Source organism: Brachyhypopomus gauderio, unplaced genomic scaffold (assembly GCF_052324685.1).
Source record: "Brachyhypopomus gauderio isolate BG-103 unplaced genomic scaffold, BGAUD_0.2 sc56, whole genome shotgun sequence".
NCBI lineage: Eukaryota > Metazoa > Chordata > Actinopteri > Gymnotiformes > Hypopomidae > Brachyhypopomus > Brachyhypopomus gauderio.
Window position 1 is genome coordinate 980,360 of NW_027506879.1, and position 20,412 is coordinate 1,000,771.

General features: G+C 44.3%; 1 protein-coding gene across 3 annotated transcripts; it reads right to left on the minus strand.

Moving 5' to 3' along the window:
- Positions 1-10,895: 10,895 nt before the first annotated feature.
- Positions 10,896-15,508, minus strand: LOC143488880 (uncharacterized). 3 transcript variants are annotated; one of them, XM_076987837.1, is made up of 2 exons: positions 14,373-15,508; positions 10,896-11,333 (listed from the first exon to the last, which is right to left on the minus strand). In XM_076987837.1, exon 1 carries the CDS (start codon positions 15,262-15,264, stop codon positions 14,404-14,406), a length of 861 nt encoding a protein of 286 aa, XP_076843952.1. In that variant the 5' UTR covers positions 15,265-15,508; the 3' UTR covers positions 10,896-11,333; positions 14,373-14,403. The 3 variants fall into 3 exon arrangements, with proteins under 3 accessions (XP_076843952.1, XP_076843954.1, XP_076843953.1); XM_076987839.1 differs by lacking the exon at positions 10,896-11,333 and having other exon boundaries at positions 12,745-14,816; positions 14,907-15,508; XM_076987838.1 differs by lacking the exon at positions 10,896-11,333 and having other exon boundaries at positions 12,745-14,566; positions 14,651-15,508.
- Between the last annotated feature and the right edge of the window lie 4,904 nt (positions 15,509-20,412).

Sequence of the window (20,412 nt, forward strand, 5' to 3'; positions counted from 1 at the left end):
CTAATCTAAGTACACAAAAGGTATTAAAACCCAACCAGAATTTCCGCTGCACTGACAGGGTTTGAAACTGTGACCATGAAGAACTCTCATCAGTTTCTTGACTTTATTATTTTTTCAGCAGTATGCCACAAACATCGTTAGCTCAAAACTATTAAGATAATAGAAAATGTCATGTTTCTGCTGCAAGTGAACATGTAGCAACAGAAATGTGCATTATGTCCAAGAATGGATCAGAATTGTGCGTTTGTTCTAGCCTAAGGGGAGTGACGAGGTAAGAGCTGATTATGATATTAACTGTGTTGTCATAGCTTGCTTCTATATGTAAGCAAATCCTTCGGGAAGAAAAATGTGCCCAATTATACCAGCGAATACATTTAAACATGTCATCCGCAGCAGTGCCGCTAACTCGGCTTTTTGACCCCTGACAGCCCTTATATGCGCCTGAAATGTGCCGAACTCATACGCAGAGCGGCACTCGTCCTGACAGCACAGAACCCTTAAGGAATCTGACGTGACTGACATCACGTTATTTAATCACCACATGTTCCAGTTATGTGATGTCATGTAGGTGCTTTCCTTCCAAGTGTGAAGGAGGTGTGGGGCACTGTTCCTCTTCTGAAGGAGGTGATGTGGGGCACTGTTCCTCTTCTGAAGGAGGTGTGGGGCACTGTTCCTCTTCTGAAGGAGGTGTGGGGTACTGTATCTCTTCTGAAGGAGGTGTGGGGCACTGTTCCTCTTCTGAAGGAGGTGTGGAGCACTGTTCCTCTTCTGAAGGAGGTGTGGGGTACTGTTCCTCTACTGAAGGAGGTGTGGGGCACTGTTCCTCTTCTGAAGGAAGCGTGGGGTACTGTTTCTCTTCTGAAGGAGGTGTGAGGCACTGTTCCTCTTCTGAAGGAGGTGTGGAGCACTGTTCTTCTTCTGAAGGAGGCCTGGGGCACTGTTCCTCTTCTGAAGGATGTGTGGGGTACTGTTCCTCTTCTGAAGGAGGCGTGGGGTACTGTATCTCTTCTGAAGGAGGTGTGGGGCACTGTTCCTCTTCTGAAGGAGGCCTGGGGCACTGTTCCTCTTCTGAAGGAGGCGTGGGGTACTGTTCCTCTTTTGAAGGATGTGTGGAGTACTGTTTCTCTTCTGAAGGAGGTGTGGGGTACTGTTTCTCTTCTGAAGGAGGTGTGGGGTACTGTTTCTCTTCTGAAGGAGGTGTGGGGTACTGTTTCTCTTCTGAAGGAGGCGTGGGGTACTGTTCCTCTTTTGAAGGATGTGTGGAGTACTGTTTCTCTTCTGAAGGAGGTGTGGGGTACTGTTTCTCTTCTGAAGGAGGTGTGGGGTACTGTTTCTCTTCTGAAGGAGGCCTGGGGTACTGTTCCTCTTCTGAAGGATGTGTGGGGCTCTGGCCCTCTTAGTGCTGTTTGTTTCAGGCCTGTACTGTAGTGGAGGTCCCTCGAGTCATGGTGAGCAGAAGGTCTCTCAGAATGAGGCTGTCTGCTGGCCAGTTACGTGCTTAATTAATAATGAATGGATATTATGGCATGTCCCTCCTTTCCTCTCAATTTTCCTGTCTTCTATTTGCTTCCTCTTCTCTTCCCTTCTATGTCACTCACTCTCTTACTCATTCACTCACTCACACACACATCCTCACACATTTACTCACTCACTCTCTGACTCATACGCACACAAACTCACTCACTCTTTCTCTCTTCCTCATATTTCACTCTCTTGCTTGCTCCCTCTTCTCTCCTTCATTTTTTGCTCTCTTCCCCTTCTCTCTCTCTCCCTTTCTCTCATTCTCTCACTGCCAGTTCAGTTCAAATCAAGGTAGCTTTATTTGCATGACTATGCCAGGTACAATTTTGCCAAAGCAAATCTATTGGAATTAAACATGACAATTGTCAATGTAATAGAGGTAATAAAAAATGAAGAAAATGAAGTATCTCTGTAAATAATTAAATGAAGTACCTCCATCTCTCCTTATCTCTCTTTCATATCTGTTTGCTCTTTTTCTGTCTCTCCCCTGAGCGCTGCAGGCAGGCGTTGGTTAACGGGTCGTTCAGGCGTAGTTGATATCCAGTTCACGTCTTTCCTTCACTACAGCTCCTATTCCAGCTGCTGCACAGATCAAAGGGTACAGTCCCACTCACCGCACTGCACAAATACAGCTGAGAGATCTCAATGAATATTTCTTTTTAATCTAACTTAGTGTTGCTCTTAAAGACAAAGCCCTCCGAATAGAGATGGCTACCTGCCATAAATGCGGTGGTTTAATAGGTCAAGGGTCAGACCCATGGCCCCATCTACAGGGTCAGTCCTTGGCACGCGTGATCAACAGTTATACAACTGAGGCAAACTTCATGCTGAACGGCGCTAAAGGGGACTGAGCACACATGTTCATGACTGATATGTGTGAGTCCCCATCAACCTGCAGCAGATCTGATATTGTCTGATCTGATCTGATCACCCACCCAAGTAGAGAAACATTTTGGAGAGGCATTTTGTTGCTTTATCCTGGCATGCGTGGTTGGTGGAAGGCCACGCCTACAAAGACCCCTGCTGCATGGAGAGATGGTACTGGCCATCGCCGAGCGCTAAGCCCCGCCCCCGACCCGCCCCTGATCCGCCTCACATTACTCAGCACATCCTCTGTGCAGCCACTTTAATGATCTCCATGATGGGGAGATGTAGGTTATAACTGTAGTGCCGTCATGTCTCGGGGCTTTTGTGCAGTACACAGCTGGACTCCCAGCCAGCACTTCTGACTAATGGACATGCACAGGCTCTTAACTTCAGCTGCAGGAGATTACATCACTCCATTATTCTGACCTCTGCTGTCATGGCGCATTAACACTGTGGAAGAACCAATGACAAAGCATTATCTGTAGATGGCAGCTCAGAATATATCAGCGCGGGTATAAAAACAGTCCAGGAGAGTTGTGTGGCATCTCCTCCTGTTTGAAACATGGGATTATGTCATAGGCTGCATGTTCTGAATAGTTTATAGTAGCTAAAGTTTTGCTTGTTATACTGTGTTATCCTGTTTCACCTAAACAATTTAAGATTAGGTAATTTAAACTATATATAGAAACCTAACACAAACTAACTGAGGAAACATCGACCAAACAAAACTAGGAGATAAATACGAGAAACCAGTCAATAGGACAGAGTGATTAAACTTACTACATGCAGATTCATACAATAACCAATAACCCAAATGAGCAAACACAGGACCTAAATACACAGACGTAAAATAAGGAGTCAGAGGAGACACAGCTGGGAACGATGAGGGACAGAGGTTTAAATGACAGGGGAATACATGGGGAAACAAAACAAAGACATGACCAACAGGAGGGATGCCAAACCAATCACACGGCAACACGACGGGGTGGAGGGCGGAGCTATACCTGTATATAACAGCAGGTTATTTACAAGTGCATATAATACAGGCTGTGGAGTGTGTGTGTGTGTGAGAGAGAGAGAGAGAGAGGGTGAATCTGGGGAGCAGGCATGATAAAAACAACTTTTACGGTTGGGTAGGAAGCATTTCTTCAGGGTGAGAAGGTGTCTGAATTGAGTGGGAGAGATAGCTTCAGTGTTAAACCACCACTGGTGCACACACACACATGAAGACATCCAGGACCTTCAGGTTGGCCATTACCCACACGCAGCACCTAGCTGGGCTTCTGTTCACATGCTCATATCAACACTGACAGCACAATGTCAACAGCATCACCACAAAACCTTTTAAGGAAGTGGAAATTTAACACAAACAATTATAAGAGAATCTCCACCCACATGGAATCTCCACCCATACAGAAAATGGAGGTTTCTGTTTGGCAAAAGGCTAAAGGTGTCAAATAAATATGTTATTGCTCTGCATCTTTCTGCCCTCCTGATGAAAGACGTATCAATCAGCAGTGCCCCACCACATCGTTATAATTCAGTGGTGCTTCTGGGAAAGGTTAATAAAAGGAGGTCCTCTGATTCAACATTTTAAATGAACAACTCCTTATAAATTGTCTGACACACTTCTTATAAATAATTCAAAGCTCCTGTCATACCTCCAGGGCAGGTTTATAGAAAACTGCAATTAAGACTCTGTTAGGGAAGCAACGAGCCACTCACACACACACACACACACACACACACACACACACACACATACACACACACCCCTAAACAGTCCTTATATGAAGCTTATGAGGTCTTGCCCCTGTTAAATTTGACTTCACTCAGTCACTCTCCCTGAGTAACTCTCTCTCAGTCACTCTCTTTCAGTCACACTCTCTCACACACATTTTGCTGAGTCACTCTCTCTAAGTCACTCTCCCTCAGTCACACTCCCTCACTCACACTTTACTCATTGACTCTCTCTCAATCAGTTCAATTCAATTCAATAATGCTTTAATGACATGAATGTAATAAAATACACTGTTGCCAAAGCAATTAACAGAAAACATGTAGGTATAAACATAACAAAGATAAAATACTTTTAGACACACTTATAGGTTGGGATATAACACTAGGAATTTTGTTATTATAGAGTTATTACTAATCAATAAAGAAAAGAAAATAAGAGCCAAAACAATTTCTAAATATTTAATAATAATAATCATTTATTTGCTAGTCCTCACTGGTTGTCCCTCAGGTGGTGACAGGCTGACACATATGGTGCTGTGTGTGTGATCAGTTCACTCTTCTCTCCTAATACGTACAGCAGTGTCTCAGTGTCACTGCAGTGCTGGAACTCAGGGGAGACGCTCATTACCTTCCTGTAGAATTCACTTATAATAGGGTCAAATTTAGGACATTCAGTAAGAAAGTGTAGATATGTCTCCACCACTCTCTCTGTCAAACTCAGTCACACTTCACTCAGTCACTCTCCCTGAGTCACTCTCTCAGTCACACTCCCTCACTCACTCTCCCTCAGTCACACTTCTCACTTCTCATCTCATCTAGTCCTGTCAGTGTTAAAACCAAAGTCCTGCAATCTCTAAAACAAAGTGTGCTGTCTCTGTTTGCCTCGTGCGATGTGGCCACACACTTTCACCTTCTTTCTCTAGTTTATGAAGGTAATTCTCCCTGTGTGACTCTGTTCCCACTGCCCAATCCCTTCACTTTATAGCTAACTGAGACTGAGACCAGTTTCTGTTTCTTTCAGTACACATTAAACCTAAAAGTGTAGCATACTGTTACGCACACACCATTATGGAGTGTCCCAGCATGGCTGGTGCAGACGAGTGAGCCAGATGTAACGCTTCCCTGCAACAGCAAACACAGTCATAGAGATCTTCAACTACTGCAGCTCGTAATCAAGTACAGTGTAAACCCAAACAGTATTGTTAACTTATACACTTTATTGGCTCTATAGACTCTATAGTCCGACACGTGAAAGTAGCTGTACCTGTAGGGGCTCCAGCGGTTACAGTTAGCTGTTTACCGGGAGCCAGAGCGCCGGACATTAGTGGCAACCTTAGACTGTTAGCCCATAAACGATTCTCTAGGATAGTTATACATGTAGGGGCCAACGATATACGTCTGCGGCAGTCAGAGGTGACTAAGGCTAATGTTAAAGAGGTGGTTAAATTAGCCCAGACGATGTCCGATGCCGTAATCTGCTCTGGCCCCATCCCAATGCGGCGCGGTGATGAGCAGTACAGCAGGCTCACGTCGCTAAACCGCTGGATGTCCAAGTGGTGTTCAGAAAATCAAGTGGGCTTTATTAATAATTGGAAAGAGTTCGAGGGCAAGCCTGGTCTTTTAGGCAGGGACGGTGTCCACCCCACCCAGGATGGCGCCGCCTTGTTATCCTGCAGCATAGCCCATAGCCTGTTAGTTAGTGGGCAGAGTAGTACTAGGAGCTGCTGACTAACCAGAGTCGTGACCAGGCCGCAGACTAACGGGCTAAACCTGTCTGCGAGCTGCTTAGAGGCGTCACCAAGATCCCATAGGATTGAGATTGTGTCTGTGCCCCGGGTTAAACTAAATCACAAGAAAATAGTCCGTCCTAAGTTTTTAACTAATATTCAGACTTCACATCAAATTATTACAACCTATATGACCGTTCTGAAAATTGGATTAATCAATATTCGATCGCTCAACTCAAAAGCAGTTTTTATGAATGAACTTATAACAGACCAGAAAATTGATATTATGTGTCTAACTGAAACGTGGATTCAATCTGGTGATTATTTAACTCTAAACGAAGCCACTCCTGTGGGATATATGTAACGCGCGGCGGAGCAGGGAAGGATGAGACACGAATCCTCCTTTTCATTGATGTCACTTTTAATAGTAACAAAGATTGCGCAATATAGCGCACGAGTAACAGATACGTTGACACAGAACGTGTAAACATTAGACAACGACGAGCACAGGACACTGCGCGAGCGCACATTAAATAGGCAAGACACATTAGCCCCACGTGATCACGAGACGATTCACAGGTGAGACTTATTAATCACACAACAAAACCCCAACCACGTATATCCACTGACGCAGACAAAGCACGTGGACAACGTTGACACACGCCCAAAAGGGAGGGGCCGGAGTCCTCAACGTGACAGACGCCCCCTCCAAGGGCACTACCCATCCCGGGGTGCCAACAGGACCGAGTGCCCCGAACCCACGACGATGGGCGGATCCGACGCGCTCAGTCCTGCGTCTGGGAGGTGACTGCCCTTGGTGAAGCGTCCGCCACGGACTGCCTAGAACACCCTCCCTGGGAAGACGGGGGAAAAGACGGGAGACACATTAAATGGAACAGAAACAAACACACAGACTGGCATACTCACACAAAGAGGCACAAACGGGAACAGGGGGTTTGGCAGACACACGGGAAGACTCACAAACACCGGGACGGACAAACATGAAACAGGCGCCAGGCTATGCGCCAGGAGTAGAGCGATGAGGGGAGAGAGATCGGGAACTGCAGGCGCTGCGGGGGTCGGTCCTCCTCCAGCCTTTGCTGCGAAGCCTCCGCTGGGAGCGGCGTGGCTGGCGGACTTGCCCGGTGCAGCGCGGCTGGCGTACGCGCTTGGTGCAGCGCGGCTGGCGTACGCGCTTGGTGCATCGTGGCTGGCAGACGCCTCGTGCGGGCCGTTTGGGGTTTCCCCGTCAGTGTCCATGTCTTCCTCTGTCTTCCGGCTCCACTCCATGGACTGCTCCGGGCTGCCACCCCGGGAGTAGTCCATTGCGCTCTCGCCGGAGTGATCGGAGGGAGGACGGCTCTCCGCACTCCCCTTGACGGTCCCAGCTGATCTCTCAGAGGAAGGCGGACTGTCCTCCTCTTCCTCCGTATAGGAGTCCTCCTCCACCTCAATGTAGTCGGCGGTGGAAGTGGAGCACTCCAACGGGGGGTAGTCCTCTTCCTCCTCCTCCCCGCCCTCCTCTATGGTAGGAGTGGAACCTACGGGCGGAGGGAGGTAGTCTTCATTATCCGACTCCTCCTCCTCCTCTTCACCTTGGTCGACGGGGAAAGCCTCGCTCACCGACGGGGGGTAGGCTTCCTCCCCCTCCTCGCCGTAGTAGACGGTGGAGGCGTCGCATAACGATGGAGGGTAGCCTTCCTCTTCGTCCTCCTGCTCCTCCTCTTCGGAGTCCTTGGCCCCGAACTCGCTCTCTGGGGTGGACTGGGTGGCTCCGATGACGCACGAGCCCACCCTCAGAGGCAAGAGGGCGCGGGAAGGAGACGGGTGTAAGTGTCTCCAAATCCTCACCGCGCCCTCGCGGAACAAGTCCGCCCTCTTGGGGTCCAGGCACTCACGAGCCGCGGCCAGCTGAGCAGCGCACACTGGGTCCTGCTCTAACTGTTCCAGCGTGGGCGTGGTCTCGTGGTGCGGGAAGGAGTCCTTCTCCAGCTCGCCCTCTGCCCCATAGAGCTCAGGAACGCTGACCTGTACAGGCGAGAGCTCCCGGGAAGGCGAGGGATGTCTCTCCCGCCACACCCGCAACGCTGTCTTGCGGTACTCCTCCGCCAACTCCGGTATAGCGGTCTCCCGAGCCGCACACAGCAGATAGGAGCACTCGGGATCCCGCTTCAGCTGCTCCGGAGTCAGCGTGGAGTTGCAGCGCGGGGGGGAGGAAGACGCGTGGTGGTGCCGCTTGCTGGGCTTCTTGCCCTTCTTGGGCTTTGGCTTGTAGCCTGGCATGACGTTGGTGTCTCAGTAGGCTCGTCGTTCTGTGACGCACGGCGGAGCAGGGAAGTATGAGACACGAATCCTCCTTTTCATTGACGTCACTTTTAATAGTAACAAAGATTGCGCAATATAGCGCACGAGTAACAGATACGTTGACACAGAACGTGTAAACATTAGACAACGACGAGCACAGGACACTGCGCGAGCGCACATTAAATAGGCAAGACACATTAGCCCCACGTGATCACGAGACGATTCACAGGTGAGACTTTTTAATCACACAACAAAACCCCAACCACGTATATCCACTGACGCAGACAAAGCACGTGGACAACGTTTACACACGCCCAAAAGGGAGGGGCCGGGGTCCACAACGTGACAATATAGTTATATACATAGACCTAGATTGTTAGGCAGAGGAGGAGGAATATGTATAATCTATCGTGATTGTTTAGAAATTCATCAGAAATACTTAGATATCTCAAACTCATTTGAGATGCAGTCTATTAATGTAATTAGTCCATCTGAAAATAAAAGTACATTTTCCCTAACTAATGTATACAGACCACCAGGGCCTTACTCAGATTTCTTAAACGATTTCACCGATTTTGCAGCAAATTTAGCAGTATGTAGTGACAAAATAATAATAGTAGGAGACTTTAACATACACTTTGATAATGCGGAGGATCCACTGACAAGGGCTTTTACCTCTAAATTGAACTCTGTCGGCATTAAACAAAACGTAGTAGGACCTACACATTATCGAAATCATACCCTAGATCTAATCTTAACGCTGGGTATCGACGTAGATAATATAAATATACTTCCGCAAACCGTAGCAATCTCCGATCACTATTTAGTCCAATTTGAGATTCATCTTAACATAAATACCCGCCCGTCCCCTCGGCAGTGTATAAAGCGCTCGGTAATTTCATCAACAGCAACACAGTTTATTGAAACCCTACCTGATTTAACTGCTTTAGCCCACTTGCCATCCGATCCAGAAGAGTTAGATAGTCTAACCGACTGCTTAGAGAATACATGCAGATCAGCACTAGATATAGTAGCTGCACTAAAATATAAAAAATCTAGATCCAAAAAGCTCGCCCCGTGGTACACTGACCAAACTAGAAACTTAAAACAAATAGCACGTAAATTAGAGCGGAAATGGCGATCTACTAAATTGGAAGTATTCTACTGTGCCTGGAAGGATAGCATTATTGAGTACAAACGGGCTCTCACTAAAGCACGCTCAGCATACTTAGCCTCACTGATAGAGAAAAATAAAAACAACCCTAGATTTCTTTTTAATACTATTTCTAAACTTACAAAAAATCAAGCAGGCACAGAACCTCAGATTCCAGTAAACCTCACTAGTAATGTATTTATAGATTTCTTTGATAATAAAATAGAGAATATTAGACAAAATATAAAACCCTTTATTAGCAATACAACTGGTATGTCATCTGGTTTGGTTGATATTGATTTAAATTACATACCGGGAGAAAAACTTGATGCTTTTCATCCACTCCCACAATCAGAATTAGAGAAAATAATTTCTTCCTTAAATTGTACTACCTGCACACTAGACTCAGTTCCCTTAAAGTTATTAAAAGAGGTATTACCAGCTGTAACTGAACCTCTTCTAACTATAGTTAACTCATTCATTACAATAGGTCACATGCCCAAATCATGTAAATTAGCAATTATTAAACCTCTGATCAAGAAACCAAATCTTGATCCGACTGTGCTATTTAATTATAGACCCATTTCAAACACATCATTTATATCTAAGATCATAGAAAAAGCTGTTGTCCAGCAATTATGCCTATATTTGCATAGGAATAACCAGTGTTGCGAATAATGCCGTTAAAAATAACGGCGTTAGGTAACGGCGTCATTTTGTCAGTAACGGGATAATATAATTAATTACTTTTCCTGTCGTTACAACGCCGTTGACGTTACTGGTCATTAAAAGCGGTGCGTTACTATATATTGATATACTAACAGTAATCCGAGCGGACCGCTGCCCAGACGGAGTAACAGATCTCGACAGGTCACAGTTCTCGGTGTAACACCCGTTTAACTTAACAAGTCAGTAAGCGATTGGCTAAGGCAGCGTTATGGTAGCCAATCAGAGCCAGTGTTTTTATACGCGCTCCGAAGCGCACCAGTGACACATCAAACGGAAAAGAGGCCGAAATGGCGAGTCAGGAGTAAGCCGAAGACAAATGAGCATTTTCAAGGTGGCGATATAAACATTATTTAAGAAAATACTTAAATACTTGAAGTTCCTGAATGTCTACCAGACTGGGTATTTGATTTATTTAATTAAGAATAGAGGTTTTATTGTTAAGTTTACTTCTCTTGTGAACAAACCAGTTGTCTCAGGTTGAGAGAATTGTATTTAATTTGATAGATGTAAATGCAGTTTATATAGTGTAACTGTTTACTTTTGCTTTTTTTTTTTTTTTTTTTTTTTTTACAAAGATTTGGGATTTTTAAGGATTTTATCCTGCACTGGTCTGTGGATGTGCAATAAATATCAAAAGTTAAACACTTTTCTCATCTACTCATTTCAACTAACTGTGAAAACTGCTTTTTCAAAAAATCCTTATTCATTGGCATATAACTTTTTTTTTACTGTAATGCAAATAGTTACTTTCCCTGGTAACGAGTTACTTTTATTATAGAGTAATTCAGTTACTAACTCAGTTACTTTTTTGAACAAGTAGTGAGTAACTATAACTAATTACTTTTTTAAAGTCAAATCAAATCAAATCAAATCAAAGTTTATTTGTATAGCGCTTTTCACAACACATGTTGTCACAAAGCGCTTTACAGGATTTAAAAGGTTAACAATACTATGGGTCCAGAACCCTAATGAGCAAGCCAAAGGCGACAGTGGCGAGGAAAAACTCCCTATGATGGTGGGGAATAGGAAGAAACCTCGGGAGAACCAAGACTCAAAAGGGAACCCATCCTCCATTGGGCGGCCCGTTAACACACAAATTACACAAAATACAGACAAATACACAAGCCACACACAAATCACACAATCAGACTAAGTAAAGGTAAAAATGAAAGTTCTGTGTTTTGATATTGTCATTGTAAATGTCTGTTGATGAACGCCAGGCTTTCATTCCATGTCGGAGCAGCGATGCTGGTATTGTAGGCTCCGACTGCAGTGTTACTCTCCAGGTGAACCTTGGAGAAAAGATACGAGATGTAGTAAATATGTAACAAATTAATCAAAGGCCAAACTAAACAGATGAGTCTTTAATCGAGTTTTAAACATTGAGACTGTGTCTGAGTCCCGAATAGAGGCAGGAAGATTATTCCACAATTGTGGAGCTTTAAAAGAAAAGGCTCTTCCACCTGCTGTGATCTTTTTGATCCTAGGAACAGTTAATAACCCTGCGTCCTGTGAGCGAAGTGAACGCGCTGGGTTATATTGTTCAATAAGTTCACTAAGATAGTCTGGAGCTAAGCCATGCAGCGTTTTATATGTTAATAAAAGTATTTTATAGTCAATACGGAATCTAATTGGCAGCCAGTGTAATGACGATAGTACGGGACTAATGTGATCAAACTTTTTAGTTTTTGTTAAAACTCGTGCTGCTGCGTTCTGAACCAGCTGGAGTTTGTTTATCGATTTACCAGAACATCCAGCTAAGAGACTGTTGCAATAGTCTAAACGAGAGGATATGAATGCATGGATTAGTTTTTCTGCATCACTAGTATTTAATATGTTTCTAATTTTGGCAATGTTGCGCAAGTGAAAGAACGCTACCCTAGTTATATTATTAATATGTGTATTGAACGAGAGATCTGGGTCTATTGTGACGCCCAAGTTCTTTACCTCTGCGCTGGGGGTTATAGTAAAAGAATGTAGATTCAATGCTACATTATGTATCTTGTCTCTCGCAGCCCTAGACCCAACTATTATTAATTCTGTTTTATCGGGATTTAGTGCTAGAAAGTTACACGCCATCCAATGTTTTATCTCTTCTACACATTTCTCTATTTTACTATTTGCGCCTAAATCATCGGGTTTTGCCGATAAATATAGCTGAGTGTCGTCTGCGTAGGAATGGAAACTGATGTCGTGCTTATGCATAATCTCGCCTAGGGGTAACATGTACAGTGTGAATAGAAGTGGTCCTAGGACTGTCCCTTGTGGGACACCGTATTTAACCTGCACAGATTTAGAGGTTTTATTATTAACACTTACACATTGGAAGCGGTCAGTCAAATATGATCTAAACCAGGAGAGTGCGACTCCTTTAATACCTACCGTGTTTTCTAGTCTATCCAGCAAAATGTTGTGGTCTACAGTATCAAAAGCTGCACTAAGATCTAACAGTACAAGGAACGAGACTAGCCCATTATCGGCCGATAATAGTAAATCATTCACTACCCTGAGTAAAGCTGTTTCAGTGCTGTGGTTTGGTCTAAATCCTGATTGGAACTTTTCATGGATACTATTTGATTGGAGATGGTGGTTTAACTGATTGGAAACTGCTTTTTCTAAAATTTTAGAGATAAATGGGAGATTAGAAATGGGTCTATAGTTGGCTAGAATCTGCGGATCTAGATTCTGTTTTTTAATCAAGGGTCTAATTACGGCGCATTTTAATTGTTTGGGCACGTACCCTAGGTTAAGGGAACAGTTAATCATATTAAGTAAGGGCCCTGCAATGGCTGGGAGTAGGTCTTTAAATAGACGGGTTGGAACTGGGTCGAATATACATGATGTAGGCTTAGATGAATTAATCAGTGTTGTGAGCTCTTTTTGCGATATAGGATCGAAGACATTTAGCTCGGTAATATTTTTGGATGCATAGTTACTAATAACTAAACTACTGGGGTTGGATTGGAGGTTAGGCTGCAATGTATTATGACTCTGTAGTCGGATATTATCTATTTTATTATTAAAAAAGTTTAAAAATTCATCGCTAGTGTGTGTAAGTGTTGTATTAGAACTAGTGTCGTTGATATTTCTTGTTAGTTTTGATACAGTCGCGAAGAGAAATCTAGGGTTATTTTTGTTGTTTTCTATTAGTGTCGAATAGTATGCGGCTCTAGCTTTTATTAAGGCATGTTTGTATTTGACTATGGCGTCTTTCCATGTGATTCTAAACACTTCTAGTGAGGTGGATCTCCATTTTCGCTCCGCTGCTCGAGCTGCCTGTTTTAGAAGACGGGTGTGGTCGTCATACCATGGTGCAAGCTTTTTCTCCCTAATTAATTTTGTTTTAACTGGAGCTACACTGTCTAAGGTATTGCTGAGTGTGTAATAAAACTGTTGTGTTGCCTGTTCTAATTCATTGGGCTGCAGTGGCATAGTGTTCGGTAGCTCTGGTAGTAAGTTTATAAATGTTGCTGCAGTGTCGGATGTGATAGTGCGCGTGGTTTTTGTATGGCGCATCTGATGTACATCGTATAAAGCCATTTCATATATTAGTAGGGAATGATCTGAAATGGCGTCATTTTGGGGGATGACTGCCAAATGTTCTATGTTTAATCCGTAAGTAAGTATTAAGTCTAAGGTGTGTTTACAGCGGTGGGTAGGCCCTGTCACATTTTGGGCTATACCTACTGAATCTAGTATGGAGTCGAACGCGATTTTCAGTGGGTCTGATTCATTTTCATAATGAATGTTGAAATCACCCACAATTACAAATCTCTCGATGGTTAAGACTATTTCCGAAAGAAACTCAGCAAATTCCTTAAGAAATTCTGAGTAAGGACCCGGCGGTCGATAGATGGTCACTAGTTTAAGCTTTGTTTTATTGCCTATAAGATTATTGCCTATTTCACCTATCAGAGCCTCGAATGAGTTAATAGAGGTGGTTGGTTTTACAGTAAAACCTATATCTATGTCATATATTGTGGCTACTCCACCTCCACGCCCTGTGATACGGGGCTGATGAACATAACTGTATCCAGGAGGAGCTGCTTCATTAAAACTTACATATTCGTCCACTCTAGCCCATGTCTCTGTTAAACAGAGTGCATTTAGTCTGTTATCTGTGATTATTTCGTTTACTATCACAGCTTTTGATGCAAGCGATCTAATGTTTAAAAGTCCTAGCCTTAGCTTAATATTGCTGCTTACTTCGCGTTGATTATTTAATTTAATTTTAATTAGATTTTTAAAACATATCGCCCTGTTATTCTTATACCTGCCACGGCTAACAGACACAGTCTCAATGGTTTGGTAGTTAGGGAAGTAAGTTCTACTTAGCTGATTTGCGTGGTTTGTTGTGGCTGGTCAGGCTCGGCGTAGCACGTCCTCGATGTTCCGGGAGAGGACTGCCGAGCCTAGGCGACTGGGGTGAAGTCCATCTCGGCGGTAGAGTGACGGACGCTCACGGAAACTCTCCCAGTTGTCGACGTAGTCCACGCCGACGCTGCCACAGGTGTCCCGGAGCCAGCTGTGGAGACAGAAAAGACGGCTAAACAACTCGCACCCTCGCCGGAATGTTGGAAGCGGACCGGAGACAACAAGCCTGGCCGACGTCTTCTTCCGTGCGGTGTCCAGAAGCGAGCGGTAGTGGTCCTTCAGGATCTCGCTGCGCCGGGCGAAGGTGTCGACAGCCCCCACGTGAAGGACGACGGTGCCGAAGTCATCTCGCTGCTTCAGCGCCGAGGGAAGCCGCCTGGCCACGTCCAGGACACGAGCGCCTGGAAAACAGGACACAGTGGGGTTTCTCTTTGCGCCTGGCAGATCGACCTTCAAGTGTCGTGTAATCGAGTCGCCGATAACGAGGATACCGCCTTTATTCTTCTTTGGTGCCGGCGCTGGTGAGGGCGAGGTGGAGGACCCGGAGCTGAGCACCTCGAACGGGTTCGCAGAGGAGAAGTCCGGCTGAGGTAGGGGTGACGACGCCGGCTGCCTTCCGCGTCCTCGCTGGCGCTCCCAGCCTGGAGCACGGGTCAAGATGGCAGTCGCGCTGAGCCGCCGTGACGAGGGAGTGGAGACGGCCGAGTAGGCAGCGTCGCGGGCGGCCTCGAGCCTGGTCTTCTCCTGGGTGAGCTCCGCTTGCTTCTCCAGAAGACGCTCGATCTGTCGACCCAACTTCTCCAGCTCCGAGCCGAGCTTGACGAGAGCCCGTTCCTCCGCGGTAGCCATGAAAAACAGGGGAGACCAAACAGAGGGAGAAAGAGAGAAACAGAGGGAGAGAACAGAGGGAGAGAACAGAAGGAGGGAACAGAAATTAGATAAAATAATTAGATGTCGGTAAATGTATTACACTGATTTAGAATCGTAGTGTTTAATGTAAGTGTATTAGGCTATAGCTAAGCTATGCTAATTTGATAGTGAATCGGCGTTTGCGTGCGAGCGTGCTGCCGTGCGTCGTGAAACAGGAAGCAGGAAGCCGAAAGTAACGTTCCCAACACTGGGAAAAACATATTTGAAAAGTGAAAATCTGGTTTTAGGCCCCATCACAGTACTGAAACAGCATTAGTTAAAGCAGTGGTTCCCAAACTTTTTCTGCCGTGCCCCCCTTTAGTAGATGAGAATATTTTTGCGCCCCCCACCCCCTCCCCCCCATATTCTAGGGATGCACCGATTCACGTTTTTCACTTCCGATACCTGTTCAGATATCTGAGGCTTAGTATCGGCCGAAATTGATCCGATACCGATCTGATAGAGTAAAACAGTGCTGAATCGACTTAAAACATTTTTTTTTAAACACAGACATACTGAATTACAAGTTTATTGAAAACTGCACCAGTATAGCACACTTAAACACACATAAAAACATATAAAAACAACACAACTTGCATTTGTTCAGTCAGTGCAATTATGAATATAACATTGAATGTAAAATACCAAAGAACCTGAAACAGACAAAACTTTGGTCAAACATGAAAAAAATAAACTGCAAGAAACCTTTGAAATGGTTCAAGAATTCTAAATATCATTTAAAATAAATAAGGAGATGAAATAAGAGAAACAGCAATACCTATGCGGATAGTTTGGTAGCGCAGACATCACGCAGAGCACAAAGCATGTAACGGCCAGAAATATGTGTACTGTCTCTTTAAGGGAGCGAGTTGAGCGCGCGTATGGAATATTGTTGTTATTTTAGCTTTCTCAGACCACTGCTCTTTATTTTATTTCTGTAAGTAACGCATTCAATGAGCTTTGGACAACTCACCAGTTCATGTATGAACAGTCAAGTAGTGCTGAAGCCCAGCTTTATTTTGGTCAACCAGCAAATAAACGGACTAAGTGGAGTAGCACCAGCACGAGTACGAGTCAGTGATTCATCTCTCCTCTGTGTGCTTCACTCGCCTGTTAACTGTCCAAGTTCACTTCTATCCGGGACAGAGTGAATATTTAAGGTTGAACTAACTCCGAAAAGCGTTACAAGCGTAGAATTAGACTGAATAGATCTGTTTTTATGGATCGGTCACATTGTCACCGATACCCGATCTAGATTTTTTTCAGATATTAATATCGGAATCGGTGCATCCCTAATATTGACACATGTTTTACTTCCAACCACTGAGTTAAAGTAACAAATGATCTCCTCCTTGCTTCAGATCAAGGCTATGTATCACTGTTAGTGCTTCTTGATCTTAGTGCAGCATTCAACACAATTGATCATAGGATCTTGCTAGAAAGGTTAGAACGCTGGGTTGGAGTCTCAGGCACAGCCCTTTCATGGTTTTATTCTTACTTAACAAATCGCTATCAGTTTGTAGAGCTCAATAATATTCCATCCAAACGTACAATAGTTAAATATGGGGTCCTGCAAGGCTCCATCTTAGGACCACTATTATTTACATTACATATGCTACCATTGGGCACAGTTATAAACAAACATGGTGTCAATTTTCACTGCTATGCAGATGACACTTAACTTTACATATCAGCCAAACCTGATGACAAACTCAGTTTAGGAAAAATTGAGGCTTGTGTAAGAGATATTAAATGCTGGATGTCTCTAAACTTCCTCCAACTAAATGAGGACAAAACAGAAGTTCTCCTTGTGGGCCCTAAGGCCGCAAGACAAAAAATTCCAAATTTAATGCTTAATCTTGCAGACTATCCCATTACACCTGGCACAGTAGCCAAAAACCTAGGCGTCATACTCGACTCCGACCTATCATTTGATAAATACATAGATAATACTACTAGGATAGCTTTTCTACATCTCCGCAACATTGCCAAATTAAGAAATGCATTATCACAGGATGATGCAGAAAAATTGGTGCACGCCTTTGTTAGCTCTAGATTAGACTACTGCAATTCAATACTGTCAGGATGTTCAAATAGGAATCTAAATAAACTTCAAATAGTTCAAAATGCCACAGCCAGAGTTCTGACCAGAACTAGAAAATTTCAGCATATTAGATCAGTCCTATCAGCCCTGCATTGGCTCCCAGTTAAATTCCGTATTGATTTAAAAATTCTATTATTAACATATAAAGCACTGCACGGGCTTGCTCCTGAATACCTCCTGGAAATTATTTCCTACTATGAACCCCCACGTCAACTAAGATCACAGGGTGCTGGTCTTTTATTAGTTCCACAAATTAATAAGGTAACAGCAGGGGGAAGAGCCTTTTCTTATAAGGCCCCCCAGCTTTGGAACAACCTCCCAAAATGCGTACGGGACTCTGACACAGTCACAATCTTTAAGTCTAGGTTGAAAACCGACCTAGACTAGGTTGAAAAATAAGATGAGGAGAGACAAGCGATTTATCCAGTGCCAGCCACCTACTGCCTGACCGGATAAGCCTACACCATGATGGACAATACTACATCTTTTCCTTTTCTTTATTTCTTTCTGTCTAAATTGTTGTTGTTGTTGTCATGGTGACCGGTGTCGGCCAGAGGTCGAGTCTTGGTTCCTCTCAAGGTTTCTTCCTCATGCAAAAAACTAGGGAGTTTTTACTTGCCACTGTCGCCCTTGGCTTGCTCACTGGGGGCTAGGACTCGGCACTTGTAAAGCTGCTTTGTGACAACAACTGTTGTAAAAAGCGCTATATAAATAAAATTTGATTGATTGATTGGTATTACAATAAAATCTTGTTATTTAGTTAACCCAGCATTAAGGTTTTGCGCTGTCTTAACTTTGTGTTATGTTTTAAGTTTAAATGAGTACATATTTTTGAGTAATGACTGTCACTAACATTATAATTTATGAGTATCCATAAGTCACGCAGCGTCTGACGTAACCAACATGCCCAGTGTACCGGATTTAGTTTTTACAGTGGTCACAATGGCGGCGCATTAGCGGGCACATTCAGTGAAGGGATTCTTGAGCAAAATTGTTAAGTAGCTGGTTATTAAACAGATTTTAAGAAAACACACGTCTTGTTCCATGAACGAAACAGTTTTTACGTCTTTATTTTTCCAAATTTGGATATGTGACTGTATCCGCTTCGGGCGCCAGCGTGGGGAGAGTGGCGTTAGCTTTATGCTAACGTAGCTAGCGTTAAATATCCTTAATCAAATAGCTAGGCCTCACCAGTTAGTCATGAAAAAAAGACGTTTACTTGGCAGAAACCTGTAACCCTACTTCTATTCAGAGTTTTTAAATGGCAAATATGTTAAATGGCCTAGTTAGCTAATTAGATTTAAAATGGCAATAAATGGAGCTTTATAATTCTAATTCAGTGGGATGCGAAAGTTTGGCCACCCTTGTTAATTTTCATAATTTACCTTTATAAATCATTGAATGTTTGCATTAAAAAATTCAGTTAAATATATCATACAGGGGACAAACACAATGATATTTGAGAGGTGAAATTAAGTTTATATGATATACAGAAAGTGTGCAATAATAATATTATTGACTAGAAATAATAATAATGCGGAGCTTGAAAGTAAAACGTGCACATGTGTTAGGGATGCACCGATTCCGATATTAATATCTGAAAAAATTCTAGATCGGGTATCGGGGACAATGTGACCGATCCATAAAAACAGATCTATTCAGTCTAATTCTATGCTTGTATTGCTTGCTTTTCTGAGTTAGTTCAACCTTAATACTCGCGCTGGTGGTATTCCACTTAGTCCGTTTATTTGCTGGTTGACCAAAATAAACCTGGGCTCCAGCAATACTTCACTGTTCATACATGAACTGGTGAGTTGTCCAAAGCTCATTTAATGCGTTACTTACAGAAATAAATTAAAGAGCAGTGGTCTGACTCGGTCTACGGCAGAAAGTTAAAAAAACAATATTCCATAGGCCCTTTTCACACTTCCGCATTTTTTCTTCCGGAAGCTCTCGTTGCAGGGTAAAGTTACTTCCGTTACACATTAAACAATGGCAGAGTCCAATAACAAGAGCTTTTGCAGTGCACCAGGGTGCTCGATCTCGAAGCAAAAACAGTCGTATCTCAGTTTCTACGGTTTTCCGGCTGACGACGAGCAGAAAGAAAATGGGTTTGTGCAATTAGGAGGGATGAAGGGGAAAACTTTGTGATACGGAGCATCTTTGTGTGTAGCCAGCATTTCACTGCTGCAGACGGCTAAAGCTCGCGGCTAAAAGTTGGTGCTGTTCCCTGTTACTGTTCCCAGTACTGTTACTGTCCCCGGTACTGTTACTGTTCCCAGTACTGTTACTGTCCCCGGTACTGTTACTGTTCCCAGTACTGTTACTGTTCCCAGCCGGTTTCAGTGGAACAGTTGCTGTCCGCGTTTGAAAGATCAAGCTCTCGGCTGGGAGTACACGTACGTCCGCTAGCATCTAGCTGTTACCCGCTAGCATCTAGCCCCGGTTCGCTAGCTTCTAGCTCCGGTTCGCTAGCATCTAGCCCCGGTTCGCTAGCTTCTAGCTCCGGTTCGATAGCATCTAGCCCCGGTCCGATAGCATCTAGCCCCGGTCCGATAGCATCTAGCCCCGGTCCGCTAGCTTTTAGCTCCGGTTCGCTAGCTTTTAGCTCCGGTTCGCTAGCTTCTAGCGCTGGTTCGCTAGCTTCTAGCCCCGATCCGATAGCTTCTAGCCGTGATCCGATAGCTTCTAGCCGTGATCCGATAGCTTCTAGCCCCGATCTGATAGCTTCTAGCCCCGATCCGATAGCTTCTAGCCCCGATCCGATAGCTTCTAGCCCCGATCCGATAGCTTCTAGCCCCGATCCGATAGCTTCTAGCCCCGATCCGATAGCTTCTAGCCCCGGTTCGCTAGCTTCTAGCCGTGATTCGATAGCTTCTAGCCCCGATCCGATAGCTTCTAGCCCCGGTTCGCTAGCTTCTAGCCGTGATCCGATAGCTTCTAGCCCCGATCCGATAGCTTCTAGCCCCGGTTCGCTAGCTTCT

Bases quoted from the DNA above. Each gene is read 5' to 3' on its own strand.
- LOC143488880 (XM_076987837.1), bottom strand. From the start codon at position 15,264: ATGGCTACCGCGGAGGAACGGGCTCTCGTCAAGCTCGGCTCGGAGCTG.